Source organism: Lethenteron reissneri, chromosome 23 (assembly GCF_015708825.2).
Source record: "Lethenteron reissneri isolate LAM-NWPU_2019-01 chromosome 23, ASM1570882v1, whole genome shotgun sequence".
NCBI classification, from domain to species: domain Eukaryota; kingdom Metazoa; phylum Chordata; class Hyperoartia; order Petromyzontiformes; family Petromyzontidae; genus Lethenteron; species Lethenteron reissneri.
In genome coordinates this window covers 2,116,534-2,143,544 of record NC_083801.1, presented here as the reverse complement: position 1 = coordinate 2,143,544, position 27,011 = coordinate 2,116,534, and the positions used below count along the sequence as shown (strand labels likewise).

Genomic DNA, 27,011 nt, shown 5'->3' with positions numbered 1-27,011 from the left:
CTAGCAACATCAGCAAAGATGAGCGTTTTGAATTAGCTCAATTAAAAAAGAGGGATGACATTGTCATCCTCTCAGCCGACAAAGGCAATGCCACTGTCATCATGGACAAAATAGAATACAACAACAAAATTCAAGAACTACTAAACGATGGCAGCTATACAAAAATAAAAAGAGACCCCACCAACAGCCTCGTCTCCAAAACCAACAACATCATTTCTGCTTCAACCGCATTAATTGATCAGACCAAACAGTTCTCGTTGAAACCTTCTGCAGCCAGGCCACCAAGATTGTACGGCTTGCCAAAGATACATAAAGAAGATACACCTCTTCGTCCCATTGTCTCTACTATCAACTCCCCCACTTACAAACTGGCTCGTTTTTTGTCCGAAATCCTACGGCCTTTCACTGGAAAAACCACCTCTGCAGTACTAAACTCTACTGACCTGGTATCGACAATCAAGGGGATTGCCCTGTCCCCAGACGACCTGCTTGTCAGTTTTGATGTGGTTTCCTTGTTCACCAAGGTGCCTGTGCCTGACACCATCGCAATCATTGAAGACTTGGTTCATCAAGGACTGAATGCTGGGGTACCCCCCCTGGTGAGACACTGCTTAACCAATACATACTTCACCTGGAATGGAACCTTCTACAAGCAAATTGAGGGCACCCCAATGGGCTCCCCCCTATCTCCGGTTGTAGCCAACATCTTCATGGAGAAATTTGAGACGGACGCCATCCAGACTGCCACTCTACGCCCGACCTTATGGAAGAGGGTACGCAGACGACACTTTTGTCATCTGGCCACATGGCCGGCCTGCTCTAGACCAATTTCTCGACCACATCAATTCCATACACCCAGCCATCAGATTCACCATGGAAGTCGAAAATGATGGCAAGCTACCCTTTTTGGATGTCCTAATCAAAAGGAGACCTGATGGTTCAATGAGCCACTCTGTCTACAGGAAAGCCACCCACACGGATGCTTATCTAAAACCGGATTTCCACCACCATCCATCCCAGAAGAATTCCCTCATCAAGACTCTATATCATAGAGCCCAATGCATCTCCGACCATGAACACATTTCCAGTGAACTCAAACACGTACGCCAAGCTCTTAAGGCTAATGGTTACTCCGACTACACAATCCGCAAAGCCATCACTCCAACCATCAAGAAGGATCCTGTTGAGGAGCCTTTCAAGACCATCACCTTACCCTACATTGCTGGGGTCACAAAAAAGATCTCCAAAATCCTGATTAAACACAAGATCCAGGTCCGATTCAACACAGTACATAAAATCCGTGATCTGGTACCGTCTGTAAAAGATGTGGTTCCAGACATACAGTACCCTGGCATCTACAAACTAAGTTGCCTCTGTGGTAGCAGTTACATTGGGGAAACCAAACGACATGTCTCGGACCGCATCCGTGAACATAAAGCTGACCTGAAACACGGTAGGACAAACACCTCAGCCTTGGCAGATAACTGTTACAACTCAGTGGGCTCACATGATATTGACTTCTCCAAGACAGAGTTTCTCTGCAAGCCATCTGGCTATCATGAGAGATTCGTTCATGAGGCGATCCACATATACAAACACAGAGACAATTTTAACCGAGAAGATGGATTCTGGCTTAGCAATCATTGGAAGGACGTAATAAACCATTTCGACACACATTAGGGTGGGTAGAATAATACATAGTGTTATATTAAATGTATAAGGTATAGGTTGGTTTACAGCAATACAGTATATAATTTAATGTTGGCAGTATATAGTACGGTATATGCTCGTGTGATACAATAGAATAAAGTTTAGATGGAAGCATATTATATAATTTTTACGACGTAGAATTGTAATGTATTACTTGCTGTTAGTAACTCAGCTTAGTGTAGAGTATAGTAAGTATACTGATGGTGCTATGCAATTTATACTTTAGTTTTTTATGTAGTTTATACTTTAGTTTTCTACGTGGTTGTTGAGTAACTGCAGCTACATATCATTAACATTCCTTTCCTTTGTTACTGCTAATCCCTGCACCCCCCCTTGGTGCTGTTGATCCTGCATAATGCATGGGCATAATATGACTTTGAAACCCCCCCGCCCACCTCCTACGCATTTTCCATGTATATGCTAAATTCCTCTTCATATGCACATTCTTTTGTTAAGGGGCTCTTTCTTCCACCTCCAACGCAGCTTATATATAAGCTCCTAGCTTGGCATTGTCTCATTCTTCACCTGAGGACGGCTGCTTGCGTTGTAGCCGAAACGACGTGAGAATTGTTTTATTATGTTTTATTTTTATTATTTTATTACTTCCCTTCTACGTGACTTTACCGAAAGAACCAAGAAGATGAATCCCTGCAGTCACGAAAGCTTTAAATCGAAATACCATATTACTCAATGTGTACTTTCCTTTACAAAGAGCGTTGAAGTTCATAAACCCATTGAATTTCCAGCACCTCCGGTAAGCGTGGTTGGCTGCGAAAGGAGTTCAACATACATCTATACAAACCCCGGCGTATTAAATTCACCCAGTGAAGTTAGAACGTGGTGTAATCTCTGCTCGCACCCGCATCCCCAAAGAAATCCGTATTAAGCCACGTGTGTGTGCGAGTGTGAGAGAAACAGCTGCGCGGTGTACCTTGGCTTTACGGTCTATTTTAATGTGACACGCAGCGCGCATGCGAGAACACTCCCCGCAATTAGAGCGAGCCCAACATTTGAGCACATCGTCAAACAATGCAACTGCATCTCTCACCACGCCCGTCCCGCTCATCGTTTACCCTGCGCACTCAATGCTCAAATATAATCCTCCTAAACATTAGGCCGCGTGCGCAACCACAAGCGTGTCTGGCTGTGGCGCTGCAGCGAAGCGAACAGCAGTGAGACACGCGCACACACCTTGGCGCTCGGTAGATCCATTCTTTAAGGGCACCTTATCAATCAAAATGATTATTTATTATAATTTTTTTTATTATCGCATGTGTGTACCCAGGTAAACCTCACTGAGTCTCAAGATACTTTTTCGGGACGGTGCTGCCAAGTTTTTGCGGCAGGCGGGCGGTGTAGCTGCCATAGGCGATCCCAACGGCGTGATTAACGGGTTATTTGGTTCAGCACTGGGATGTGGAACTGTGAGCGTTTTCTGGTCACGTGGACTGTCGTGCCGCGGTTGAACTCTTGAGCTCAAGCGATAATAGATGATGCATTATTATAGCAATCGTCACGTCAAATTGTAACACACCGCAGTGTTCGCTCGCCCTCGTCGAGAGAGAACGACTCGGAGGCGCGAGGAGCAACCACAGGCAAGCGGCGAAGTCAACCGCGTGGTGAGCCGGCGCTAAATCCTCCCCCAAGCTCTGCGATCCTCGATATATTGAGTAGTTAGTAGCCAAGTGAATGAGTGTATGTATGTATGCAAGACAGAAACCAGAGCGCCCAGAGAAAACCAGAGCATCCAGAGAAAACCCACACATGGGAGGAGGCAACAGTGTATCCCATACAGGTAAAACAGACGTAGTCCACATTTTACTTCTCCTGGAGAGCCAGGGTATGGCTCCCCGTCACCCACAGGAAGGGAGATCCACAACGATTGTGCGGTGACCCACTAACCCTCACCGCCTCCACCGTGTTGGATTACAGGCAGCTATGCGAATAGCCATCATCGCCCCGGTTAAGTGAGGCAGGCATTTGGAGTGGTACCCAGAGGTTGGCAGCCAAGGGGGCAAGAAACTGTGTTGGGATTACGGCCCACGTGCATAGCCACATGGGCAGGGACGCGGCAAGAACAGACCTTGGAGGTTGAGCGTCGACAGTGCAGCAGCTAGCGAGGCGGAAGCGACGGCAGGTGCAGCAGCGACATCAGCGGAGTTTACGTTCAAATGGGAAGTCGCAGAGAAGGCGGCGTGCGGCGGATAAACAAGCGCGCTCGCAGATGCAATTCCGACGTAATGTTCTCTCGGGGCTCGCAGATTTTTTTTTTCCCCCAAACCCCCCACCGCCGCTCACGAGGCGGAATAAAAGTTGTCAGGAAGGCGCTCGTCGCGCAGATCGGATGCGGCGAGCGCGCACACGAGGCGGCGGCGGCGTCGTCTCCCCCCTCCCGCCGGCCGGCACCCAGAGAAGGGCCGTGCGTCGCCAGCACCGAGTGCGTCGCTGTCGGCTCCGCTCCGTGTGGATGGTGGTGGTGGTGATGATGATGCTGCACGCCACCTGCACGGGTTTGACGTCCGCCACCGAGGAGGACGCTGTAGGGCCGGGCGCGCGGGGAGCGGCGGGGGGCTTGGAGCGCGAGCGGCCGGTCGTGGTGGCGTGCGCAGCCAAGGGGAAGGCGTCGGTGGCGGCTGCTGTACGTTCACGTGTTGGTTATTTGGTTTTTTATCCAGGCTCTTGTGTTTTGATAATTACTCGTCCTTGATTGGTCAGTAGGTAAGCATTTTAAGTACTTTGTAAATGTGTTTTTCCAATTTACGATTATTATAATTATTGTAGATTTTATCGTTGTGGTTTTTTAACTAGCAGGAGGAAATACTTTTAGGTGAAAAATAATTCACTTAATAGCTGAACTGCTTAATGATATAACCTAAATTTTTTCTGTATTGCAACAAACGAAGATGTTTCATGTGAATGTAGCAACAGCAATGTACTGTGCATTGCAAGTCTTTAGTCACGTAAATAACAAACTCGTATCAAAAACATGATATTCAGAGCATCATTTTCCCATTTTTATTTAGTCGGTGTTTTTGTTTGCTCATTTAATTTTCATTTTTTTCTATCTACGTGACTTTACCAAAAGAACCAAGAATATTAATTCCTACAGTCACGAAAGTTTGAAGTCAAAAATGAATTTATTAGGCACTTGTAATATAATTCTGGAATTCAAATGTATCAATTCCTCCACACGTCAAATACTATCGTTAAAATAACATACTTTTCTCATGGAAACGGTGAACAAAACTGTAAAATAACATTTACTTAATATTTTAATTTAAACAGACAACAATTTAATACATTACAGACGTTATTCTCGCACATATGGGGGTGCAAGTCAACCAGTGATTGCGTTTCATTGCAATGAAGCTCACGGTACGTGAGTGGACCAATCGTGCACGAATTAATTACTTTTCACATTCGTTTATCATTTTCTATATGACCGTAGAGACCACCACCGATTGTGCTTATTTATCGTAGATCGTGCACTCACCACCAGGGCTAGCAAAGTGAAGTGAGTTGGGAATGCTGCAGTATCATGACCCCCAACTCCGCCAGGTCCTCCGGTCTTTAGGAGACGGGGTAGCGGGCGGGAATCGTCGTGTGCTGCCCGGTCGACCGTCAGTACCCCCCGAGGGTTGTGGCTTCGTCGTCCGAGTGTAAGGATTTTCAGTCCGGTTTTATGTGTTGTGGGGTGTTCGTGGTGCAGCAAGTCGGGTGTTCATGGTGTAGTGTGTAGGGTGTTCATGGTGCAGTGTGTAGGGTGTTCATGGTGTAGGGTGTTCATGGTGTAGTGTGTAGAGTGTTCATGGTGCAGTGTGTGGGGTGTTCATGGTGTAGGGTGTAGGGTGTTCATGGTGTAGCGTGTAGGGTGTTCATGGTGTAGTGTGTAGGGTGTTCATGGTGCAGTGTGTAGGGTGTTCATGGTGCAGTGTGTAGGGTGTTCATGGTGCAGCGTGTAGGGTGTTCATGGTGCAATGTGTAGGGTGTTCATGGTGCAGTGTGTAGGGTGTTCATGGTGCAGTGTGTAGGGTGTTCATGGTGCAGTGTGTAGGGTGTTCATGGTGCAGTGTGTAGGGTGTTCATGGTGCAGCGTGTAGGGTGTTCATGGTGCAGTGTGTAGGGTGTTCATGGTGCAGTGTGCAGGGTGTTCATGGTGCAGTGTGTAGGGTGTTCATGGTGCAGTGTGTAGGGTGTTCATGGTGCAGTGTGTAGGGTGTTCATGGTGCAGTGTGTAGGGTGTTCATGGTGCAGTGTGTAGGGTGTTCATGGTGCAGCGTGTAGGGTGTTCATGGTGCAGCGTGTAGGGGGTGTTCATGGTGCAATGCGTAGGGTGTTCATGGTGCAGTGTAGGGTGTTCATGGTGCAGTGTGTAGGGTGTTCATGGTGCAGTGTGTAGGGTGTTCATGGTGTAGTGTGTAGGGTGTTCATGGTGCAGTGTGTAGGGTGTTCATGGTGCAGTGTGTAGGGTGTTCATGGTGCAGTGTGTAGGGTGTTCATGGTGTAGTGTGTAGGGTGTTCATGGTGCAGTGTGTAGGGTGTTCATGGTGCAGTGTGTAGGGTGTTCATGGTGCAGCGTGTAGTGTGTTCATGGTACAGTGTGTAGGGTGTTCATGGTGCAGCGTGTAGGGTGTTCATGGTGCAGCGTGTAGGGGGTGTTCATGGTGCAGTGCGTAGGGTGTTCATGGTGCAGTGTAGGGTGTTCATGGTGCAGTGTGTAGGGTGTTCATGGTGCAGTGTGTAGGGTGTTCATGGTGTAGTGTGTAGGGTGTTCATGGTGCAGTGTGTAGGGTGTTCATGGTGCAGTGTGTAGGGTGTTCATGGTGCAGTGTGTAGGGTGTTCATGGTGTAGTGTGTAGGGTGTTCATGGTGCAGTGTGTAGGGTGTTCATGGTGCAGCGTGTAGTGTGTTCATGGTACAGTGTGTAGGGTGTTCATGGTGCAGCGTGTAGGCGGTGTTCATGGTGCAGTGTGTAGGGTGTTCATTGTGCAGTGTGTAGGGTGTTTATGGTGCAGTGTGTAGGGTGTTCATGGTGCAGTTTGTAGGGTGTTCATGGTGCAGTGTGTAGGGTGTTCATGGTGCAGTGTGTAGGGTGTTCATGGTGCAGTGTGTAGGGTGTTCATGGTGTAGTGTGTAGGGTGTTCATGGTGCAGTGTGTAGGGTGTTCATGGTGCAGTGTGTAGGGTGTTCATGGTGCAGTGTGTAGGGTGTTCATGGTGCAGCGTGTAGGGTGTTCATGATGCAGCGTGTAGGGTGTTCATGGTGCAGCGTGTAGTGTGTTCATGGTACAGTGTGTAGGGTGTTCATGGTGCAGTGTGTAGGGTGTTCATGGTGCAGCGTGTAGGGTGTTCATGGTGCAGCGTGTAGGGTGTTCATGGTGCAGCGTGTAGGGTGTTCATGGTGCAGTGTGTAGGGTGTTCATGGTGTAGTGTGTAGGGTGTTCATGGTGCAGTGTGTAGAGTGTTCATGGTGTAGTGTGTAGGGTGTTCATGGTGCAGTGTGTAGAGTGTCATGGTGTAGTGTGTAGAGTGTTCATGGTGTAGTGTGTAGGGTGTTCATGGTGCAGTGTGTAGAGTGTTCATGGTGTAGTGTGTAGGGTGTTCATGGTGCAGTGTGTAGGGTGTTCATGGTGCAGTGCGTAGGGTGTTCATGGTGCAGTGCGTAGGGTGTTCATGGTGCAGTGTGTAGGGTGTTCATGGTGCAGTGTGTAGGGTGTTCATGGTGTAGTGTGTAGGGTGTTCATGGTGTAGTGTGTAGAGTGTTCATGGTGCAGTGTGTAGGGTGTTCATGGTGCAGTGTGTAGGGTGTTCATGGTGCAGTGCGTAGGGTGTTCATGGTGCAGTGCGTAGGGTGTTCATGGTGCAGTGTGTAGGGTGTTCATGGTGTAGTGTGTAGGGTGTTCATGGTGCAGTGTGTAGAGTGTTCATGGTGCAGTGTGTAGGGTGTTCATGGTGTAGTGTGTAGGGTGTTCATGGTGTAGGGTGTAGGGTGTTCATGGTGTAGTGTGTAGGATGTTCATGGTGTAGTGTGTAGGATGTTCATGGTGTAGTGTGTAGGGTGTTCATGGTGCAGTGTGTAGGGTGTTCATGGTGTAGGGTGTTCATGGTGTAGTGTGTAGGGTGTTCATGGTGCAGTGTGCAGGGTGTTCATGGTGCAGTGTGTAGGGTGTTCATGGTGCAGCGTGTAGGGTGTTCATGGTGCAGTGTGTAGGGTGTTCATGGTGTAGCATGTAGGGTGTTCATGGTGCAGCGTGTAGGGTGTTCATGGTGCAGCGTGTTGGGTGTTCATGGTGTAGCGTGTAGGGTGTTCATGGTGCAATGTGTAGGGTGCTCATGGTGCAGCGTGTAGGGTGTTCATGGTGCAGCGTGTAGGGTGTTCATGGTGTAGCGTGTAGGGTGTTCATGGTGCAGTGTGTAGGGTGCTCATGGTGCAGCGTGTAGGGTGTTCATGGTGTAGCGTGTAGGGTGTTCATGGTGCAGTGTGTAGGGTGTTCATGGTGCAGCGTGTAGGGTGTTCATGGTGCAATGTGTAGGGTGTTCATGGTGCAGTGTGTAGGGTGTTCATGGTGCAGTGTGTAAGGGTGTTCATGGTGCAGTGTGTAGGGTGTTCATGGTGTAGCGTGTAGGGTGATCATGGTGCAGTGTGTAGGGTGATCATGGTGCAGTGTGTAGGGTGATCATGGTGCAGTGTGTAGGGTGTTCATGGTGCAGTGTGTAGGGTGTTCATGGTGCAGTGTGTAGGGTGTTCATGGTGCAGTGTGTAGGGTGTTCATGGTGCAGTGTGTAGGGTGTTCATGGTGCAGTGTGTAGGGTGTTCATGGTGCAGCGTGTAGGGTGTTCATGGTGCAGCGTGTAGGGTGTTCATGGTGCAGGGTGTAGGGTGTTCATGGTGCAGTGTGTAGGGTGATCATGGTGCAGTGTGTAGGGTGTTCATGGTGCAGTGTGTAGGGTGTTCATGGTGCAGTGTGTAGGGTGTTCATGGTGCAGTGTGTAGGGTGTTCATGGTGCAGTGTGTAGGGTGTTCATGGTGCAGTGTGTAGGGTGTTCATGGTGCAGTGTGTAGGGTGTTCATGGTGCAGTGTGTAGGGTGTTCATGGTGCAGCGTGTAGGGTGTTCATGGTGCAGCGTGTAGGGTGTTCATGGTGCAGCGTGTAGGGTGTTCATGGTGCAGGGTGTAGGGTGTTCATGGTGCAGGGTGTAGGGTGTTCATGGTGCAGTGTGTAGGGTGTTCATGACACAGACTGTAGTGTGTTAATGGTGCAGCGTGCAGGTCGACTTTGTGTTCAAGTTGAGTACAAAACGAACATCTGATATTTGGAAGGTATAGCGTTTTTTAAAATCAGGCTAAAGACTATTTTCTCTTTTCTCTTACATATTCGGAACTGCATGTACTTTTTACTATTTTGTGTATCAAAATTTTTAATGATATAATGTTTATGTTTACATTTGAAGCACTCTGACAATTAAGTTGATGAAGGGCGCTGTATTAAATCAAGTTTGATTTTGTTGATTGATCATAGGGGTGCTGCTCGCTAACAGCACTTGCCCCAACAGTCTGTTAGGCTATTTTTGGGGTATGTTTGTCTTTGTGTTTGTACTCATTGCAAAAGTGCTGTACGTATTTGTTGTGACTTCAAGTCTCCAGGTTCCTGCATTGCTTGTCGTTTGACTCTTCTGCTGTGGCTCTTGGATCCTGTTCATATTCGCAGGAGTATGCGGCTTTGGCAGGAGGCAGGTAGTAACTGCTACATACAAGCTCTGTGCCTGCGTATGTGTACGTATATGTAAGGCTGTATGAGTATGTGAAGTGTAGGGGTGTGTGTACCTGAGCGGAGGCGTAACGGTTAACGCGCTGCACAGTGAACCCGGTGACCCGAGTTCGATTCCCACTCGTGGTCAATACCAAGTGACGATTATCTGAACCGGTAGCCTAGGTCGACTCAGCCTCCAATGAGTACCTGGTGCGGTGGGTAAACATCGTCACTCGGGATCTAAAGGCAGCCAGGCGTGGTGCTGGCCACCTACCCCTTGCCCCAACGGTCTGTTAAGGCTACGCTGGGAATCTTTGTATTTGCTGTGTACTGTGCTGTATGGTAATTATATAGTTTGGTTTGAGGGTTTTCCCATTTCCTCATCTCCTCCTCCCCTCTTCTAGGTTCTTTCGGTAAAGTCACGTAGAAGGGAAATAATAAAATAATAAAAATTAAACATAATAAAATTATTCTCACGACGTTTCGGCCACAACGCAAGCAGCCGTCCTCAGGTGAAGAACAGGTCTGTCATTCAGACGATGTCTTTCCGACAGCAGCTGTCCTCAGGGGAAGAACAGGTCTGTCATTCAGACGATGTCTTTCCGACAGACCTGTTCTTCACCTGAGGACGGCTGCTTGCGTTGTGGCCAAAACGTCGTGAGAGTTATTTTATAATGTTTTATTTTTATTATTTTATTATTTCCCTTCTACGTGACTTTACCGAAAGAACCAAGAAGATGAATCCCTGCAGTCACGAAAGCTTTAAATCGAAATGTATACTCCTCCCCTATCACCCCTCCCAGCCAGCCTCTACCACCCCGACTTGCGTACTATTTGCGTACCACCAGAAGTACATTGAACTCTTTCTCGTTCCGAGATGTCTGCAAGTTGCAGGGTGGGTCTCGTTCACCTCTGAATCTTTGAACGCGCAAGTGGTGAGCATTCATTTTATTTAGAGAGGCATAGCACCGTTTTTTTTTAAGAAGACATTGCACTCATTGCAGAGAACTGTAGTGACACGACCGCACTCTATGATCGATGGCGGCAAATTGTGCCACACGCCCTCCACCGCGTGGCCTTTTGGGAGCCTCGGTGCCAATAAAGTTACTTCAGCTTTTCTTCCGGTTTTGTTTTGAAGATTTACACGTACGTCATCGGAACGGGAAAGGGTTCATACACTTCAGCAAGGTTTTCTACATTGTGCACGCAACGTGGTCTAGTAAATGATATTATACATTACACATTCTCAGGTACACAGTTGACAAATTATTCTATAACATTTCGAAAACATTTCAGGAAAACAATTTGATCAGCCAACGCGGTCCGGCTAAATGCGACTTTTGAGTAGTTGCGGTTGTGGCCAGCTGGGTGGTTCCTCCTGTACCACCTTTCCTCTCGACGCCCAGCACCATGTATGCAGTCTCCCCCGAGGCGTGCACGAGCACACACTCGCGGCGTGCGCACTCGCGGGCCGTGACGCAGAGCTTCGATGCGCGCGCGCTCGTTCGCTATGCGTGGGGACCAGGGCACCAGCGGCCGGGCGTGCTGCGGTGCGTGCGGAGGGATGGCGACCGCGGCCGGAGTCCCGGAGCGCGGCGAGGCCGACGGCCGGGGCCCGGACACCGAGGAGGCGATCTGGCAGCGGCGCCACAGCCTGCAGGCGGCGACCCAGGAGGCGGAGGCCGACGAGGTGGCCAGGGCTTTGCCAGGCGCCGCGTGTCCCTCCGCAGGTGCGCCGCCGCGGTTTCTCCCTTGTGCGTGTGTGTGCGTGTGTGTGCGCGCGTGTGTGTGTGTGTGTGCGTGTGTGTGTGTGTGCGTGTGTGTGCGTGTGTGTGTGTACGCGTGTGTGTGTGTGTGCGTGTGTGTGCGTGTGTGTGTGTACGCGTGTGTGTGCGTGTGTGTGTGCTTGTGTGTGTGTGTGCGCGTGTGTGTGCGTGTGTACGCGTGTGTGTGCGTGTGTGTGTGCTTGTGTGTGCGTGTGTGCGCGTGTGTGCGCGTGTGTGTGCGTGTGTGCGTGTGTGCGCGTGTGTGCGTGTATGTGCGTGCCGCTGACCGTCTGGTGCTCCTCCGGAGGGTTTTCTGCCACGTTTTCACAATAGATGGCAATGTTGCTTGCTGCTACTGCTGCTGCTGTGTAATTCTAATTAAGTAATTTATGGGGGTTTTGTATTAGACAAATGGTGCTGGCACGCAACGGCCTACTCATTTCCAATGGAGGATATTTAACCTCCACTGTGAATACGACGGCGCGTGGTATTTTTTTACGGTTAATAGACTCGCGGTGTTAACCAGGGTGGACACCAGGCTCGAACCACGAACCTCTGCTCCAGGAAGCCACTAGAGCGATGCACTTTAAAATCTTTATCAAAAACGAATTTCTTTAAGGACTGCCTTTTGTGTTGTCATTCCCCCGCACTTACGATTAAAACAGTTGGCGACGTACAGTGCAAAAGAAATTCAACATACAAACATACATACAAGCGGCCCACCTGAGCTGTGTGACTGCCCCTGGTGTGGGAAGTTTACGAATCTACGTGATCCATAAATTCTTTCCTCCAAAAAACGGGATTCTAAGTATATTCTGCCGCATCCATCCATATATATAAAGGGATGAGTTGCTGATGGCTGGGTGAAGTGACCCACAATGCTCAGCTACCGCATAAGGCCATGGCATGAGAAGCAGGTCAGCCTCAAGCTCAGCGACCTTCACCATCGCTCAGATGACAAAACACCGCTGTGCACAGTGCTGGCCCAGTCAGTTGTAGCTGTTTTCCTAAATAGTTGCTCACTAACTCTATTGACCCGCCCAACAGTCTGCAAGACGAAAAGAGGTCAATCTTTGTCTCATGTCCTGAAGCCGTGAGACTGGCAGCATCCGTTCAACACAAACAAAGCACTTCCCTGGGCCAGTGTGTTTTTAAGGGTTTGACAAATCTACGTGATCCGCCAACCCTTGCATAACAGGCATACCCCACCACACCCAGTCGCTGTGGTTGTTATCTTTGTCAACGACGACGTATCTGGAGGAGATAACGCGAACAAACGCTCGTGCCTGCGTGACATTGTAGCTTCGCAGGGCAACATCGTCCCTGTTTATGTTTTTCATATTTTTAGCACAGGATGTTCGCACTGAGTCATATGATATGTACGTGTCGGGGATGCATGGGCGTTGCAGTTGGAGGCACAGTGGGACGTGCGGCAGCACGCTAAACTCGCGGTGACCGTGACATTACGGTTGTGCTTAGGTTATGTTTATTCGTCATCATTACCATCTGAAAGTTCCATCGTTTCTGCGGGTAAGCGTGGCATCGCGAATCTTCGGCATCCTCAGATTATGGGAATCACGGATATAAATGGTTGGCAGAAAAGAATGACTTGAAACAGTTTTCCCAAGCCTGATCATTGATGATCATGTGTCCGATTGCTCTTGCCATGAGGAAAACGCCGAGCGGTCTAACGTAATAGTTTTCCTCAAGTGCAATTACATTCGAGGTGTCGAAGAGATACGTGCATGACACTTTCGTCATCTGGCCACATGGCCAGCCACCACTGAACCAATTTCCCAACCACATTAATGCTATACACCCATCCATAAAATTCACCATGGAAGTGGAAAATGATGGCAAGCTACCATTCCTGGATGTTTTGATCGAGAAGAGGCCTGATGGCTAGTTGGGATTTTCCGTCTCCAGGAAAGCCACCCACGCGGATTCCTATCTAAAGCCTGATTCCCACCACCATCCGGCCCAGAAGAATTCCCTCATCAAAACACTACATCATAGGGCCTGCTGCATCTCCGACCAGCGCCACCTAGCCAGCGAACTGGAGCACGTACACCAAGCCATCAAGATGAATGGATACTCAGACCGCACAATCCGCAAAGCTGTATCCACAATAATCTCTCCCATCAACATAGTGCTAATCTCCCATGAACACTGCTGCTGTGCGCATATGCGGCGACGGAAGCTCATTTACTTTGACATGCTAATCTCTCTCCCTAATCTCTCTCTCCCTAATCTCCACCATTAACACAACTGACGTGCTTGCATGCGGGCATGGGACTCCTTTCCAGCTCGGACCCCGCCTGCTTGCCCTTGGCCAACATATATAACCTCTTGTTGTTGTAGCAGCTCTCTCGCTGTGTTCTTCCTGGTTTAGCAGTTCTGCTGCTGGATTATTTTTTCTGCCTGAAGACGATCGCTTGTGTTGCGATCGAAACGTCGTGATATAATATATATATATTTTTTTCTACCTACGTGACTTTACCGAAAGAACCAAAGAGGATGCTTAAATAAATGATTTTCCATGTTTAGTGTCTGGTTTTCGCTCGGCGCCAATAATCTCGTGCTGCTGAATGAACCTCGACATCTGCTGCCAGAGCTGGCATGTCGCCGACGGCTTCCCTTGCCCTCTCCCGCAGATGAGCCTCCCTCACGGGAGAGCAGCCACCCGCCCCTGTGCCAGCTGCCCTCCATCCGGCAGGACATGAGCCGCTACCAGCGTGTGGACGAGCCCCTGCCGGCCAGTAAGTCACGCACCCACAAAGACAATGACCCCCCCCCCCCCACCGTTTAGCCTCAACAGACCGTTGGGGCATGTGCTGTTCAAGAGCATTTTGTTTATACATCACACTAGGTATTCAGGTGAGCCTGAGTCGATGTAGAGGAGGCCCAGGACCAGTTCAGATAATCGTCACTGGTGTTGGCCATGAGCGGGAATCGAACTGGGGTGGCTGGGTTTGTAGTGCAGCGCGCTAACCGCTACACTACCTCTCCCCACGCACGCACACACATAATCACACACGCAGATCCCATTTAACAGGCTGTAGGGGAAAGTGCTGTTTGCGAATAGCACCGATGAAGGCCGGCCATGGTGCACGATGGAGTAGGTGGCCAGCACGACACCAGGTACTCATGAAAGGCTAGGGGAGACCCAGAACCGGTTCAGATATAGTTCACCAATGTTAGCGGTAATCAAACTCGCGCAGTGCGCTAACCACTGCACTACCACTCCCCAAAGACACACACACAAATACACATGCACACAACAGCGGTTGCCATTCACCACTAAGTGCCTCCGATTATCACGGTTGGCTACGTACGGTGCAAATTAAGTTCAACATACATATAGACGGTAGTGACATGTGACCCCACGGTGTTTGTGGCAGGCTAGGTGCACTTTGAGGCTACGGATTGTTTTAGCTGCTTGCCTCCAATTAATGCAGCACATGATTAAATTATACCCAAATAGAGAAAGGCCATTGTCCATCTCTGAGAAACGGACAAAGGTCTGCAGGGCTGGACCGAAAGCGTAACCCCAACTCTGTGTGTCATCGTAGAAGGAAGCGGGCATGTTTATCACTCGGGAGATGATTTGCCATATCGAGGAATACATTTATAATTTCTCAAGAGTAGGTAATTAATTGGGGCTTGGTGAATTTCGTTTAGGTCTTTTAATGAAGATGTTTATGATACGTAGGGAAAATAGCACGGTGTTCAATGTGTGCTGGTAAATGGCTGAAATGTAATGAGCATATGCTAAACAATGAAATCCTTATCATTAACCACGTATTATATACCGGCTGGATAAGAGGCCAGTCACATCACAATGCCCACGTGATTTTAGTTTTAGATTCACGGTACAGTTAGCTTTGAGAACATTTACATCGTAATTTCTTGAGGCAGCCCACTTCTGAGTAAAGTACAAACAACAACAACAACACCCTTTGCTTGTGACTATGGTGGAGCGTCGAGATTCGAAGTCAGGAAAGAGCCGAGATGTGGACGTGTGTGAAGAGGAGTGCGCTTTCACGCCAGCAGTTACCAAACGGGAGGATACCACTGAGGAAGTTGCTGCTTAATCATTACCTCCCCCCCCCTCTCCGTGTGCTCAATCACGATTCCGTTCTTTCTCGTTTCTGGCCCCGCTACACTGTAACAAGCTGCCACTGTGGGGGGCGCCACGGTGGCGAGATGTTAACTACCTCGCCTGGTATTCAGGAGGTTTGTGGGTTCGATCCCAACCCTTTAACGCCTGCTGTATATTTGGAGTTGGCATGTTCTCCCTGTGGTGGTGTAGATTTTTCTCCGGGTCCTCTGGTTTTTCCCTCCATTTAGAAACATGCATTTAGAGTATTTAGCTGCTATAAATTTCCACGTGAAAAGCCACTTCGTTGGGCAATTATCTGTGGCCAGGTCACTTCTGATAAAGAGCTATATAGCTCAGTGGGGCTTACCTGGTAAACTAAAATATAGCTAATAATAGCTACGCATCAAACAATCACCCGCACTGAACATTTTTCGTTCTTTCCTTAAAGCTCACCTACTTTCCCTCGCTCACGCCAACTCCTCCTCCCCCTCCCTTGCCCATCAATAACTACGTCCCTCTTTTCCAAACTTTCCTACCCATCCATCACACTCGCTCGTCATTAACCGCTCACTGTCACTCTCATCATCGTTGATTTCACGCATCATTATATTCGTTTCATCACACTATTCTGCCGTACAAACAGCAGTTAATTCTTCGTTCAGCGTCTTGGCGAAGGCGCTGTATAAATGTAAGTAAGGTAAGATTGCTAGTGAATAGGTCACAAAAATGACATGCCATCGTTTGCTGGTCTGACAACCGATGGAACAAGTGGATTGGCCCCCAAGCAGCCTCCTCGTGGCCAAGGCGCATAGTGGATAGAATCAAGGCCGTAGCCATGGAGTCAACATTGGGGGGGACCAAATCTTACAGAGGGTCTGGGGGTCCCCCCCCCCCCCCATATTTTAAAAATTCACTAACACAAACGATGGACTTTTTACTTATTTTTTACAATAATGTCTAATAGTTTATTGTATTACATTGCTCTGTTTTTTTCTTTTTTACCTTTTCTTGTTTCATTGTATGTAATGGCAGAGATTAGGGATTAATAAAGTACAACAATAACCACAATCATATGAACAGAAATCTATTTTATGGCAATATATTGGGAGGGATATTTTGAGCATATTTGAATATTGGGGGGGGATGTATTTTAATATTATAATTACGGTTTTGGATAGAATCTCTACAGCTTCCATCGATTGCTTCCTATCCTTTGCCTGCTGTTTGCTGTACAGTCACATACTTCTGTTGCTTAGGTACCACCCGTCGTCTCTCGAGCAAAGGACGGTGCTAATTGTGGCCCGTGGTATAGAGGGGGGGGGGGGTGGCAGTTCTTTTAGTTTAATTAAAAGGTGAGAACCCATTTGAGACTGAGCCAATCGGGGGCAGACGTGGAGGTGTCTCATTTATTGAGAATTTATTTGCAGCCAAATTTTTTATGTTCATGCTACGGGCAGGGGGGCCTAACTCTGGCAGGTGACTTCACCGTGTCGGCAATATCAGCTGCGTGCTTTGTCAGTTGTTTGCGGATTTTATGCGCAGCAACAACAGCAGCAGTGGCAGCAACAGCAGCAACAGCAGCAGCGGCAGATATGCAACTACTGAGTCTGCAAACTGGCCTGGCAGTGAGCTGCTGATAAGAGGAATAATATAGCCACCCTAATCAGCTCCCAGCCTCTAGCCAAGCATGTGCAACCATGCCAGCTGCTGGCACTTTATTCAAATCGCATGTAAACAAGCACAGTTGAAATACAGCCTTTGAGATATCCCTTACGTTCAAAGAATATTCATTGATAATTGCGTTGCACTCAGAATTTGTTTAATCTTAGATTCAGCCGAGTATTTTAAAAAATATATTCAGTATTTTACGTGAGTACAGTATATCCAAATATGCATCTCTAATGAAGTGGGGGGAGGCGGGGTGATGATGATGGTGGATGTAGAAATTACCCAAGGTTGGTGGTTCAAAAATGTAAAGTTTTTTAAACGGGGACCTACATCAATCAGAAAACACATGCGACGCTTGTTCATTGATACATAAAAATACAACACAGATATTAGGGCGCCAAGGTGGCGAGATGTTCACTTCTTCGCCTGGTATACAGGAGGTCGTGGGTTCAATCCTGACCCTGATGTCTGTATATTTGGAGTGAGTGTGTCTCTCTCTCCCTCCGTGGTCGCGTGGATTTTTCTCTGGGCCCTCCGGTTTTTCTCTCCACATTTAGAAACGTACGTTTAGAGTATTTGACTGCTAGACATTTCCTTTGTTGGGCTATCATTTGTGGCGAACGTTTGACTCTGACATGTCGTGACTAGTTGTTTCGTTAAATTAAAGAGATGTTTACGTCCACGATACAGCCATTTAAAGTAGCACGTAAGCATTCATTATTTAAGATTTTTAAAATTATATTTTAAAAAAATCCTTTAGGTTAATTCAAATGAATAAAGTACTCACCAATTGGATGGAAACATCTTCATATATCGAGGACAGTAGAGCTTGGGCAATTGTTGGGGCCACCTTGCCGCCTGGCTGCTGCTACCTTCCAGCTCATCTGTGATTCCCCAGTGACTGTTATCTGCAAATTGCATGAACGACGACGCTCTCTCTATATATGAACTAACGCATTCTTACTATTATTATAACAAGCAACAAGTTAGACAGGCAGTGGGAATGAGACAGTGAAAACTTACTACGAAAGGTGTTGGTCGTTTCCCGAATCAAATTAAGATAATCCGTCGAACTCCCGTTGGGTGGTGGAGGGCTCCTCACAAGCGAGCGCCCTTGACGTGTGACGCCCGCGTGTACGCTCTCTGCCACGCCCCGTAGACTGGGAGGCCCGCATCGACAGCCACGGCCGTGTCTTCTACGTGGACCACGTGAACCGCATGACCACCTGGCAGCGGCCCACGGCTTCCTCCTCCCCGCAGGTCCTACAGCGATCCAACTCCATCCACGCCGTGCAGCAGATGGAGCAGCTCAACCGACGGTACACTGCGCAGACGCACGCGCGCACACACACAACAAAGATTCCTCCCATATAGCCTTTAACGGACTGTTGGGGCAAGTGCTGTTAGCGAGCACCTATGAAGGCCGGTATGGTACACGAGTGGGTGGGTGGCCAGCACTGCGCCCAGCCACCTTTGTTTCCCCAGTGGCGATGTTTACACACCACACCAGGTACTCATTTGAGGTTGATTCGATTGGGGAGGAGGCCCAGGAGCAGTTCAGATAATCGTCACCTGTGTTCGTGGCCATGAGCAGAAATTGATCTCGGGTCGCCGGGTTCGTAGCATGGCGCGCTCACCGCTACACTACCACACACATACACACACACTCACATGCACGGGTGCATTCACATTCGCAAAATGAGCTAGTAGCACGTGAGAAAAATTATGCCTCGGTTAGCTCCGCCTTAAACGAGTACTTGGCATGGTGTGTAAACATCAGCATATAGAGAGACAAAGGTGGCCGGGCACGATGCTGGCAAGCCACCCCCTCGTGCGCCGTGCCGGTCATGACTTCTTATCTTATGTAGATTCGTATTGCGCATTATTCCAAGTTGCTTTACAACAATTATCAAATTGTACGTTAGATGATAATGGTTGAGATATTAAAGAGTAGTGGGTTGTTATTAAAAGTGCTGGTGTAGTTATGGTGACAGGAGAATAGGTGGGAGGATTTAAGGAGGGGGTTGGGGTAGGGTCATGGGGTAGTGGTAGGGGTAGTAATAGGGTTAGGGTAGTTTTTAGGGATAGGGGTAATGATAGGGGTTGGGGTAGTGATAAGGTTTGGGATAGTGATATTAGTTGGGGTAGTGATGGGGGTTGGGGTATTGATAAGGGTAGTGATAGGGGTTGGGGTAGTGGTAGGGGTTGGGGTAGTGATGGGGGTTGGGGTAGTGATAGGGGTTGGGGTAGTGATAGAGTTTGGGGTAGTGATAGGGGTTGGGCTAGGCCTGGTCTGTCCATAGCTGAGAAGACGGGGGGGGTGCAGGGAGTATCAGTTGCAGGATGGCCTCACCCCAACCGCACGTTGAAGGCCACACGTGACGGTCTCCCTGCCGATGTCTCCGCTGTGAAGGTACCAGAGTGTGCGTCGCACCATGACCAGCGACCGCTCGGCGGCGGAGGAGGAGGGTGGAGCGGTGGGCGGAGCCAGCAGCGACGGGGCCCCGGGGCCCGGCGAGGAAGAGGAGCCGGACGCAGCCCCTCCCATCAGCGGTGCCTCCTCTCCTCCGACACTCAGCGCCGGGCCGGGATGCGAACGATCGCAAAGTTCTCTGGCGGCACTCGCATGAGGAGGCCGTTCTGCGCCGGAGGCAGAGCCCCACGTTCCGCAGCTGAAATTTCTCCCATGAGACTAGAACAATTCCATGTATGCGTTTCAGTGAATGCGTGTGCCCTTGGGCGCCACGGTGGTGAGATGTTAACTACTTCGCCTGGTATACAGGAGGTCGTAGGTTCGATCCCGAACCTGGCGCCTGCTGTATATTTGGAGTTTGCATGTCTCTCTCCCCGTGGTCGCGTGGATTTTTCTCTGGGCCCTCTAGTTTTTCCCCTCCGCATTTAGAAACAGGCGTTTGGAGTATTTGGCTGCTATAAATTTCCACATGATAAGCCACTTCGTTGGGCAATCATTTGTGGCCTGGTCCCTTCTGAAAAAGAGCTACATAGCCAGTCATCTCAGTCAATCCATGGCACCTGGGTCTGGCCCGTGAGCTCCCCTTCAGCGAGCCTTCCACACTTCACGTGGCCTTGGAGTGCACCTAGCTTGGCACAATTGCCATGCTGACATCACCGCCATTTAGTTGGCGAACAGCGGCTGTTGTTGTGCATGTGTGCACGTGTGAATGCGCGTGCGTGTGCGCTTGTGTGTGTGAGCGCAGATCAGCAGCGGCGGGACTCTGCGCCTGCCGGACACCACATGATGCACACGAGGATGAGCCTCTTGCTGCAGTCGCCTGCCGTCAAGTTCCTCTCTTGCCCGGACTTCTTCACGCTGCTCCACTCCAACCCCGTGAGCGCACAGCGGCAGTGCCCCACAACGCCGGTCACCACCACCACCACCACCGCACGACAGCGCGCGTGACGCGTCGTCACCTGGCGTGCCCTGCGCCACGGAGCTTGCCCGTCGTGACGCCTCTGCGGTTCCGTGCGGTTCCTCCATCGGGCTTTTCGGGGGGGGAGCTGCTGGATGTTGACGATCTTCGCGTCTTCGCGTTCAGCAGCGGGGGGGGGAGCGCGTTTCCGTGACCCACTTGCGAGGCTGCCCCTTGCCCGTGGATGGAAGCTGCATTCATGTCACGAGCATCTTGCAAATGCAGTCAAAACCTCTCGGGAGCCAACTCAAAACCAAGCCGGAATTTTGGGCAAGCCAGAAAGGGTACTGGAATAAATAGAAGTAGCAGATCAAATAAATGGAGCAGAACAACGGGCGGATCAAACACAGCCAAGTAGGTGAATTGAACACCTTTTGGTGAAACTTGCCAAACTGTAACATCTGGCTCTGTTGCTTGGCTTCTTTTCTGAAAGTATTTACGTGGCCTCACACCTCGCAAAATCTGACACGAACACCTTGGTGACATCACAACCATTGTGTGATGAATGCCAGCTGTCTTGTCTGGAGTTTACTGTGTATGTCTTTGTGTGGGGGGAGTGGTGGTGGCATGGCAGTTTGCAGACTGCAATACAAGCCTTCAGTAGCAAGTGGTATCCCAACTTGTCTTGGGCCCCCCTCGGTCAAGTCAGCCTCAAATGAGAACCTGGCGTAGTGTGTAGAAATTATCACTGGCGAGGCAAAAATGGCCCTGCATGGTGTTGGCAACACCAGCCCTTCATGCATCATTCCAACCTTCATAGATGCTTGCTTCACACTTTCCCCCAACCATTGGCATAGCTGTACAGGGAATCTTTGTGTCTTCTCTGTGTGTGTGTTGGCAGAGTGCCTACCACCTGTTTGCTAACAGCACCTGCCTGAAGCACATGATCAGCAAAGTGCGGCGCGACTCGCACAACTTTGAGCGCTACCAACACAACCGGGACCTGGTGGCCTTCCTCAACACCTTCTCCAACAAACAGCTGGAGCTGCCGCGTGGATGGGAGATGAAGTACGACCACCAGGGTAAGGTAAGGCCCCAAAGCACTCTACACACCAGCACACAGACAGACAAGGATCCCCCGTATAGCTTTCACAGATTGTTGGGACAAGTGCTGTTAGCGAGCACCACCTATGAAGACCTGCATGGTACACGATGAGGTGGGTGATCACCACCATGCCCGACCGCCTTTGTCTCCCCAGTGGTGATGTTTACACACCGCACCGGGTACTCATTTGAGACTGAGTAGACCTGGGAGAGGCCCAGGAGCGGTTCAGAATAGTTGTCACTGGTGTTGGCCGTGAGCGGTCTCCGAGCGCTCACATCAAGAAACACGACGAACACCCTGTTCAGTTTCTGAAACGATTCTATGCACAAATCGATGGCATGCTGGTCACGTGTCTCAGTGACGAATGTGTGTAGAATGAGTTTTTAAAAGATCTTCGGTTTTGTTAACCGCTCATAATCCATCTGTTTATTATCGCTTGAGGTATCTTAACATCTGAATACCCTAGCACAGCCCCACAAGTCACGGCCTTGAAAATCAACTGAAAGTTTTATCATTGTCATTTATCCCAGTTTCCTTCCATGTCCTCTGGGTAGAACCATAAGACTGCACTCTCAGCTGTGCTGAGAGCAGGAGACTCGTTCACTGCGCATCTGTCTGCCAATTAATGTAGAGCAAAACGAAGTTATTTTCCCGTATTCTCTTAGTCTTATTACGGTATTTGATGGTTCGGTTCAGATTTTGGTAACTTGGTTTACCCTGGTTTGGGAATCCAGGGCTCAAGTGCAGGATCTCGATGTTGGTGAGCGTTCCGACGTGGATATGTACGCATGTGTGTTGAACTTCTTTCACTCCCTATGCAGCCAACCACGCTAATCGGAGGTGCCCGGGAAGGACAACAAACTAAACACAAAAATCGGTTTGAAAGAAATTCGTTTTTAATCGAAATTTAAAAGTGCATCGCTCCGGTGGCTTCCTAATATCAGAAGGAAGAGTGTTCCAGGCGGCCGCAGAAGGGCATCTGAAAGCACATGATGCAGTGACCATCTTTGTTCGACGAGCAGCTGAAAGCTACTGCGAGCATGGCCGGAATTCGCGCTCTGGTTTATGCTCCTTGACGAGATCAGCAAGGTGCCAGCCCCTCGAGGCATCTGTCCTTCCAGTGCCCGCACTGTCCTGCAGGTCACGATGAAGTTGACCCTGATGCACCCCCGTATTAGATATTCCCATCTAGATTTGAAGCTTTCGTGACTGCAAGGATTCATATTCTTAGGTTTTTATTCGGTAAAGTCACGTAGGTAAAACATTTTAAAATTAGTAAAATAAAAATAAAATAATATAATAAAATAATTTATTTTATTTTTATTCTACTTTTATTAATTTAAATTTTTTTACCTACGTGACTTTACCGAAAAAACCTAAGAATATATATTCCCATCTCTCAAGGGCTCGCGATGGTCCTAAAATGGGATACGTAACTTGGCCAACAGAGGTCGCTCTCACACCACTGTGATCCCAAACTTCTCAGTCTTTTGCCTTTCGTGGAATTTCAGTTGAGTTTCCGTCCCTGTTGCACACAGGTGTTTTTTGTAGCCAGTAAAATAGGCATTCGTTTGAAGTACAGACCGTAACTCTACATTGATAATCTCACATCGTCCGCAGATTGGCCACATGTTGTTGATTCCGTGCGCAACGCTCAAAATCTGTTATTTTTTTTTCAACGTTCAAAACCATTCGCGTGCGTGCCTTTGGCGATCGCAGCGAGAAAAACTGCCAAGAGAGCCAGGATCATGTGACTTGTTTACCACTCTCACCTACGGCTCCCCTGGGCGGCCCTGAGAGCCGGCGTGTGTGTGTGCTTTTACACTTTCGCAGTGGGAGTGTGTTTTTCACACTAAAATGCCATCCATCTTAATTCTCTTCTTCACGTGCAACTGGAATTTAACACTTAGTTAATGAGTTTGTGCTGGCTGTTTTGCAAAATAAAGCCATTGATATACAGGGTTATATCTTATACCATTAACAATATTATCGGTATAATCTATCCCTCTGGATGAAAAAAACATCTTTGCTTTATTTTAAATTGTAATAACTCTGTTCTATATTAATGAGAGCGACAGTCAATGCGTTATTGTTATATTAATCACGTGAGTTATAGAAAATCACCGTGGCGTATTGTGGTTATAAAAGTCAAATAATTTTTTGCTTACATACTTGGCACCTTTTTTGGCATAAATCTGCAACTCAAAGCACCAGTGAGAAAAAAGGAAAAAAAAGTTATTGATGCCAGTTTTGTTTCGCATGCTGGTGAGATTCAGAAAGACAAGGATTTGCCTGTTTAAGCAGATGTCTCAGGAAGACGTTTACCCTCACGGACGATTGACCTAAATGCTATTTATTATTTTAGCAACCAAACAAACCCTTTGTGTATTTACTGCAAAAGCGTTTGACTGGTGTGTGTGTGTGTGTGTCGTTGGGGCTACAAGCGCTCCTCCTGGTGTCAGTGTGGTGCCACCAGGGCATTGATTCAGCTCTGCCGAGGCCTTTGATTGTCATCTCGGGATTTCGATTGGGTTCTCAAGTGCGGAGGATTTATCATTGGAACCTTGTCGCCTGCAGCTGTGAACAAATATCAGTCATTCTGTTGATTTTGCTTCAAATAGCTCTGTAGGTATTCTCGCACATCTGCAAAGTTAAAGAGCTCGGTACAAAGGTTTTGGTGAAAAACCCATTTAAGCATGTTTTGAAAAAACCTACAAAGGATCATATTCGACTGCGACTTTGTAATATTCTGTCAATGGGTGTTCAGGGCTTAGGACAGAAGATGCTTTGCAGTTTGCCTTAATAATCTAGATTTGAAGTTGTCGTGACTGCAGGGATCCATACTCTTTGGTTCTTTCGGTAAAGTCACGTAGGTAGAAAATGAAATGAATTAAATCACGCCGACATTTCGAACACAACACAAGCGTCCGTCATCAGGTGGGACAACCACAGCAAGAAACAATTGCTGAAGTCGTGATTTAATTTATTTTATTTTATACCTACGTGACTTTACCGAAAGAACCAAAGCATTTGCCTTAATGTTCATCGTTACTTTTGTGGTATAATTGACAACAAAAAATGAACGGACAACAACACCACCGCTACTGTCGCGACACCAGACACACCCGTCTCGTGCTCTCAGCGCACCGGCGGCATAACGCTTCTGGCGCTGTTCCACCAAACACGTCCAGAGCGGTGTCGTCCACCCTTCCTCGCGCGCTCGTGACGCGAGTTCAGTGTAACCTGACGCGGCACTGCCACCGGTCCAGACGCGGGGCTGCCGATCCCAGAATTTCCCCGTGGCGTCTTGTCGTGTTTGGTGCAGCCGTTCTTCGTCGACCACAATGCGCGCACCACCACCTTCATCGACCCGCGGCTCCCCGTGCAGAGCGCCCGCCCCCCGGGGCCTATCGCTCACCGCCGCCACCTGCAGCGCCAGCGCAGCCACAGTGCCAGCGAGGTGAGTGGACGGCCCTCCTCTGCCTCCCCCCCCCCCCAATATGCCACGCCTGGGGCCGGGACTTCGAGGCTGTGGCCCGCGGGACAGGCCAGAGGGCGTCCTAGCGGCGGTGGCAAGTGGTGGGACGACCTCAAGGTCCGCGTGGACTCGGGAACTTAGTGCTTGTGTGGGAAACCGCATGGGTCTGTTGGGTATCGTGTTCAGGTGATCGCAACGTAGCATTCGATTTCTAATTCCATCTGGGTGGAGCTTGGAGTGTTATCTCTTTGTATACGTGGGTTTTATCTTTACTCCAGGTTGCCAAACACTCAAGAGTGGAATTGATCGAGTATCCCAATGCAGGACCTTCCCAAAAAACGAGTCTTGAGACTAAGAGCGGTTGTTGCGGATAATTATTATTTCTCCTGCTATAACTCACCATCTCCATTGTATTTATGCCATTCGTACTGCACTGTATTCCTCTTCTCTTATTGGTCAACTACCCTACCCTCGTCCTCTATTTACCTTTGATCCAAAACCTGCGTCTCACATTCATTTTAGAACGTAGAGGGGGAAAAAAAAACCTTGTATATTTCTATCTCCATTAATGTGAAATGTCGTATTGTAACGTGCGTGCGGCGGTGGTCTTCCATCGTCGTCCATCGCATCGGAGTGCTCGTGGACGACGTCTTGGGCTCCGCTGGGTGTGGGCCGCTCCTTGATGGCGTCCCTCATCGCTCGTCTCTCCCGTGCAGGTCGGCGACGATCAGAGGCACCACGGGCCGCCCGTCACACCGCGCCCCGCCAACACCCTCAGCGTGGGCGGCCGCTACCCCTACCACGACTCCATGCCCATCGGTTCGTCCCCTTTTTTCAGCGGGTTTGGTTTTTTGGAGTGAAATGCCCTCCTTCACATAGGACCACAGAAGCTTGGGAATTGTTGGCAGCGGCGGTGGTTTGGGTTGCCTTCCCCGCACGAATGATGCTTGCTGTGTGAGTAAAAAATATAACTAAGGTTGTTGTGATTAATGGTGAGGACATTTTTTTTATTATTGTGAGTGCATGGCTCTTTTACTTTACCGGGGAAGTTAAAATCGTTAGTATTGTTATTTTGTCTTTTGCAAGTAGAAGTATTATGCAGTTTCTAATCTTAAGAATGTCTGAGAGTAAATAATTTTAAAACTGAGTGTTCGATGTGCTGATCTGTGAATAAATTAAGTTATGAATTCATTATTCCAATGAATTGATTACCAAAGTGCCCTTATGTGATGTCGTAGCATGTGATACCAATTTTTAAGTTGCCCACAAATCAATGATTTTTACGTAACTACGTTACTGAGGTCTCTTGGAAAAAAAAATTACATTTCACCAATTGAAATAGAGACTTAATTGAATACAAATCTAGAATGAATTAATGAATGAGCTGTTTGCCACTTCTTCTGTGTCCTTGGAAAGGACCACATGCTACCTCGCATAACTCTGTGCACAGATGTGTGCGTGTGTGAGTGGCCGTGTTGTGAGTGAGTGGCTGTCTGTGCGTGTGTGTGGCTGCGGCAAGATGTTAATTACCTTGGTGGCTAGGAGATGTTAACTACCTCGCCTGTTATGCAGGAGGTCGTGGGTTCGATCCCGACTGACGCCCGTTTGTTTGGAGTTTGTATGTTCTCCCCGTGGTCGCGTGCAATTTTCTCCAGGTCCTCTGAGTTTCCCTCCACATTTGGAAACGTGTTCAGAGTATTTTGCTGCTATAAATTTCCACGTGATAAGCCACTTCGTTGCGCAATCATTTGTAGGTCGCTTCTGAAAAACAGCTATATAGCTCAGTGGGACTTACCTGGTAAAATAAAATAGTTCAATTTAGTGAGTGGCTGTGTTTGTACATATGTTGAACTTCTTTCACATCAGTACGTGGTCAACCATGCTAATCGGAGGTACGGAGTCACTGTGTGTGGGAGTGGCTGTGTGTGAGTGATTGTTGATGGCAGTTGTTGTGTGAGTGAGTGGTTGTTTGTACATGTGTGAATAGCTGTGTGTGAGTGAGTGGCTGTGTTTGCGTGTGTGTCACTGTATGTGTGTGGCTCTGTGTGTGTTTGATTGGCT

The 27,011-nt window shown here is 48.6% G+C and overlaps 1 protein-coding gene across 1 annotated transcript in view; it reads left to right on the top strand.

Annotated features, from left to right (window-relative positions):
* The window catches only part of LOC133345832 (E3 ubiquitin-protein ligase HECW2-like), a 204,145-nt gene that overhangs the window by 135,849 nt on the left and 41,285 nt on the right, over positions 1–27,011 (top strand). Inside the window, 8 exon segments of the mRNA XM_061556852.1 lie at positions 10,986–11,190; positions 13,881–13,985; positions 18,156–18,315; positions 19,410–19,549; positions 20,215–20,345; positions 21,269–21,454; positions 24,798–24,932; positions 25,667–25,769. Coding sequence (XP_061412836.1) covers positions 10,986–11,190; positions 13,881–13,985; positions 18,156–18,315; positions 19,410–19,549; positions 20,215–20,345; positions 21,269–21,454; positions 24,798–24,932; positions 25,667–25,769 — 1,165 coding nt within the window.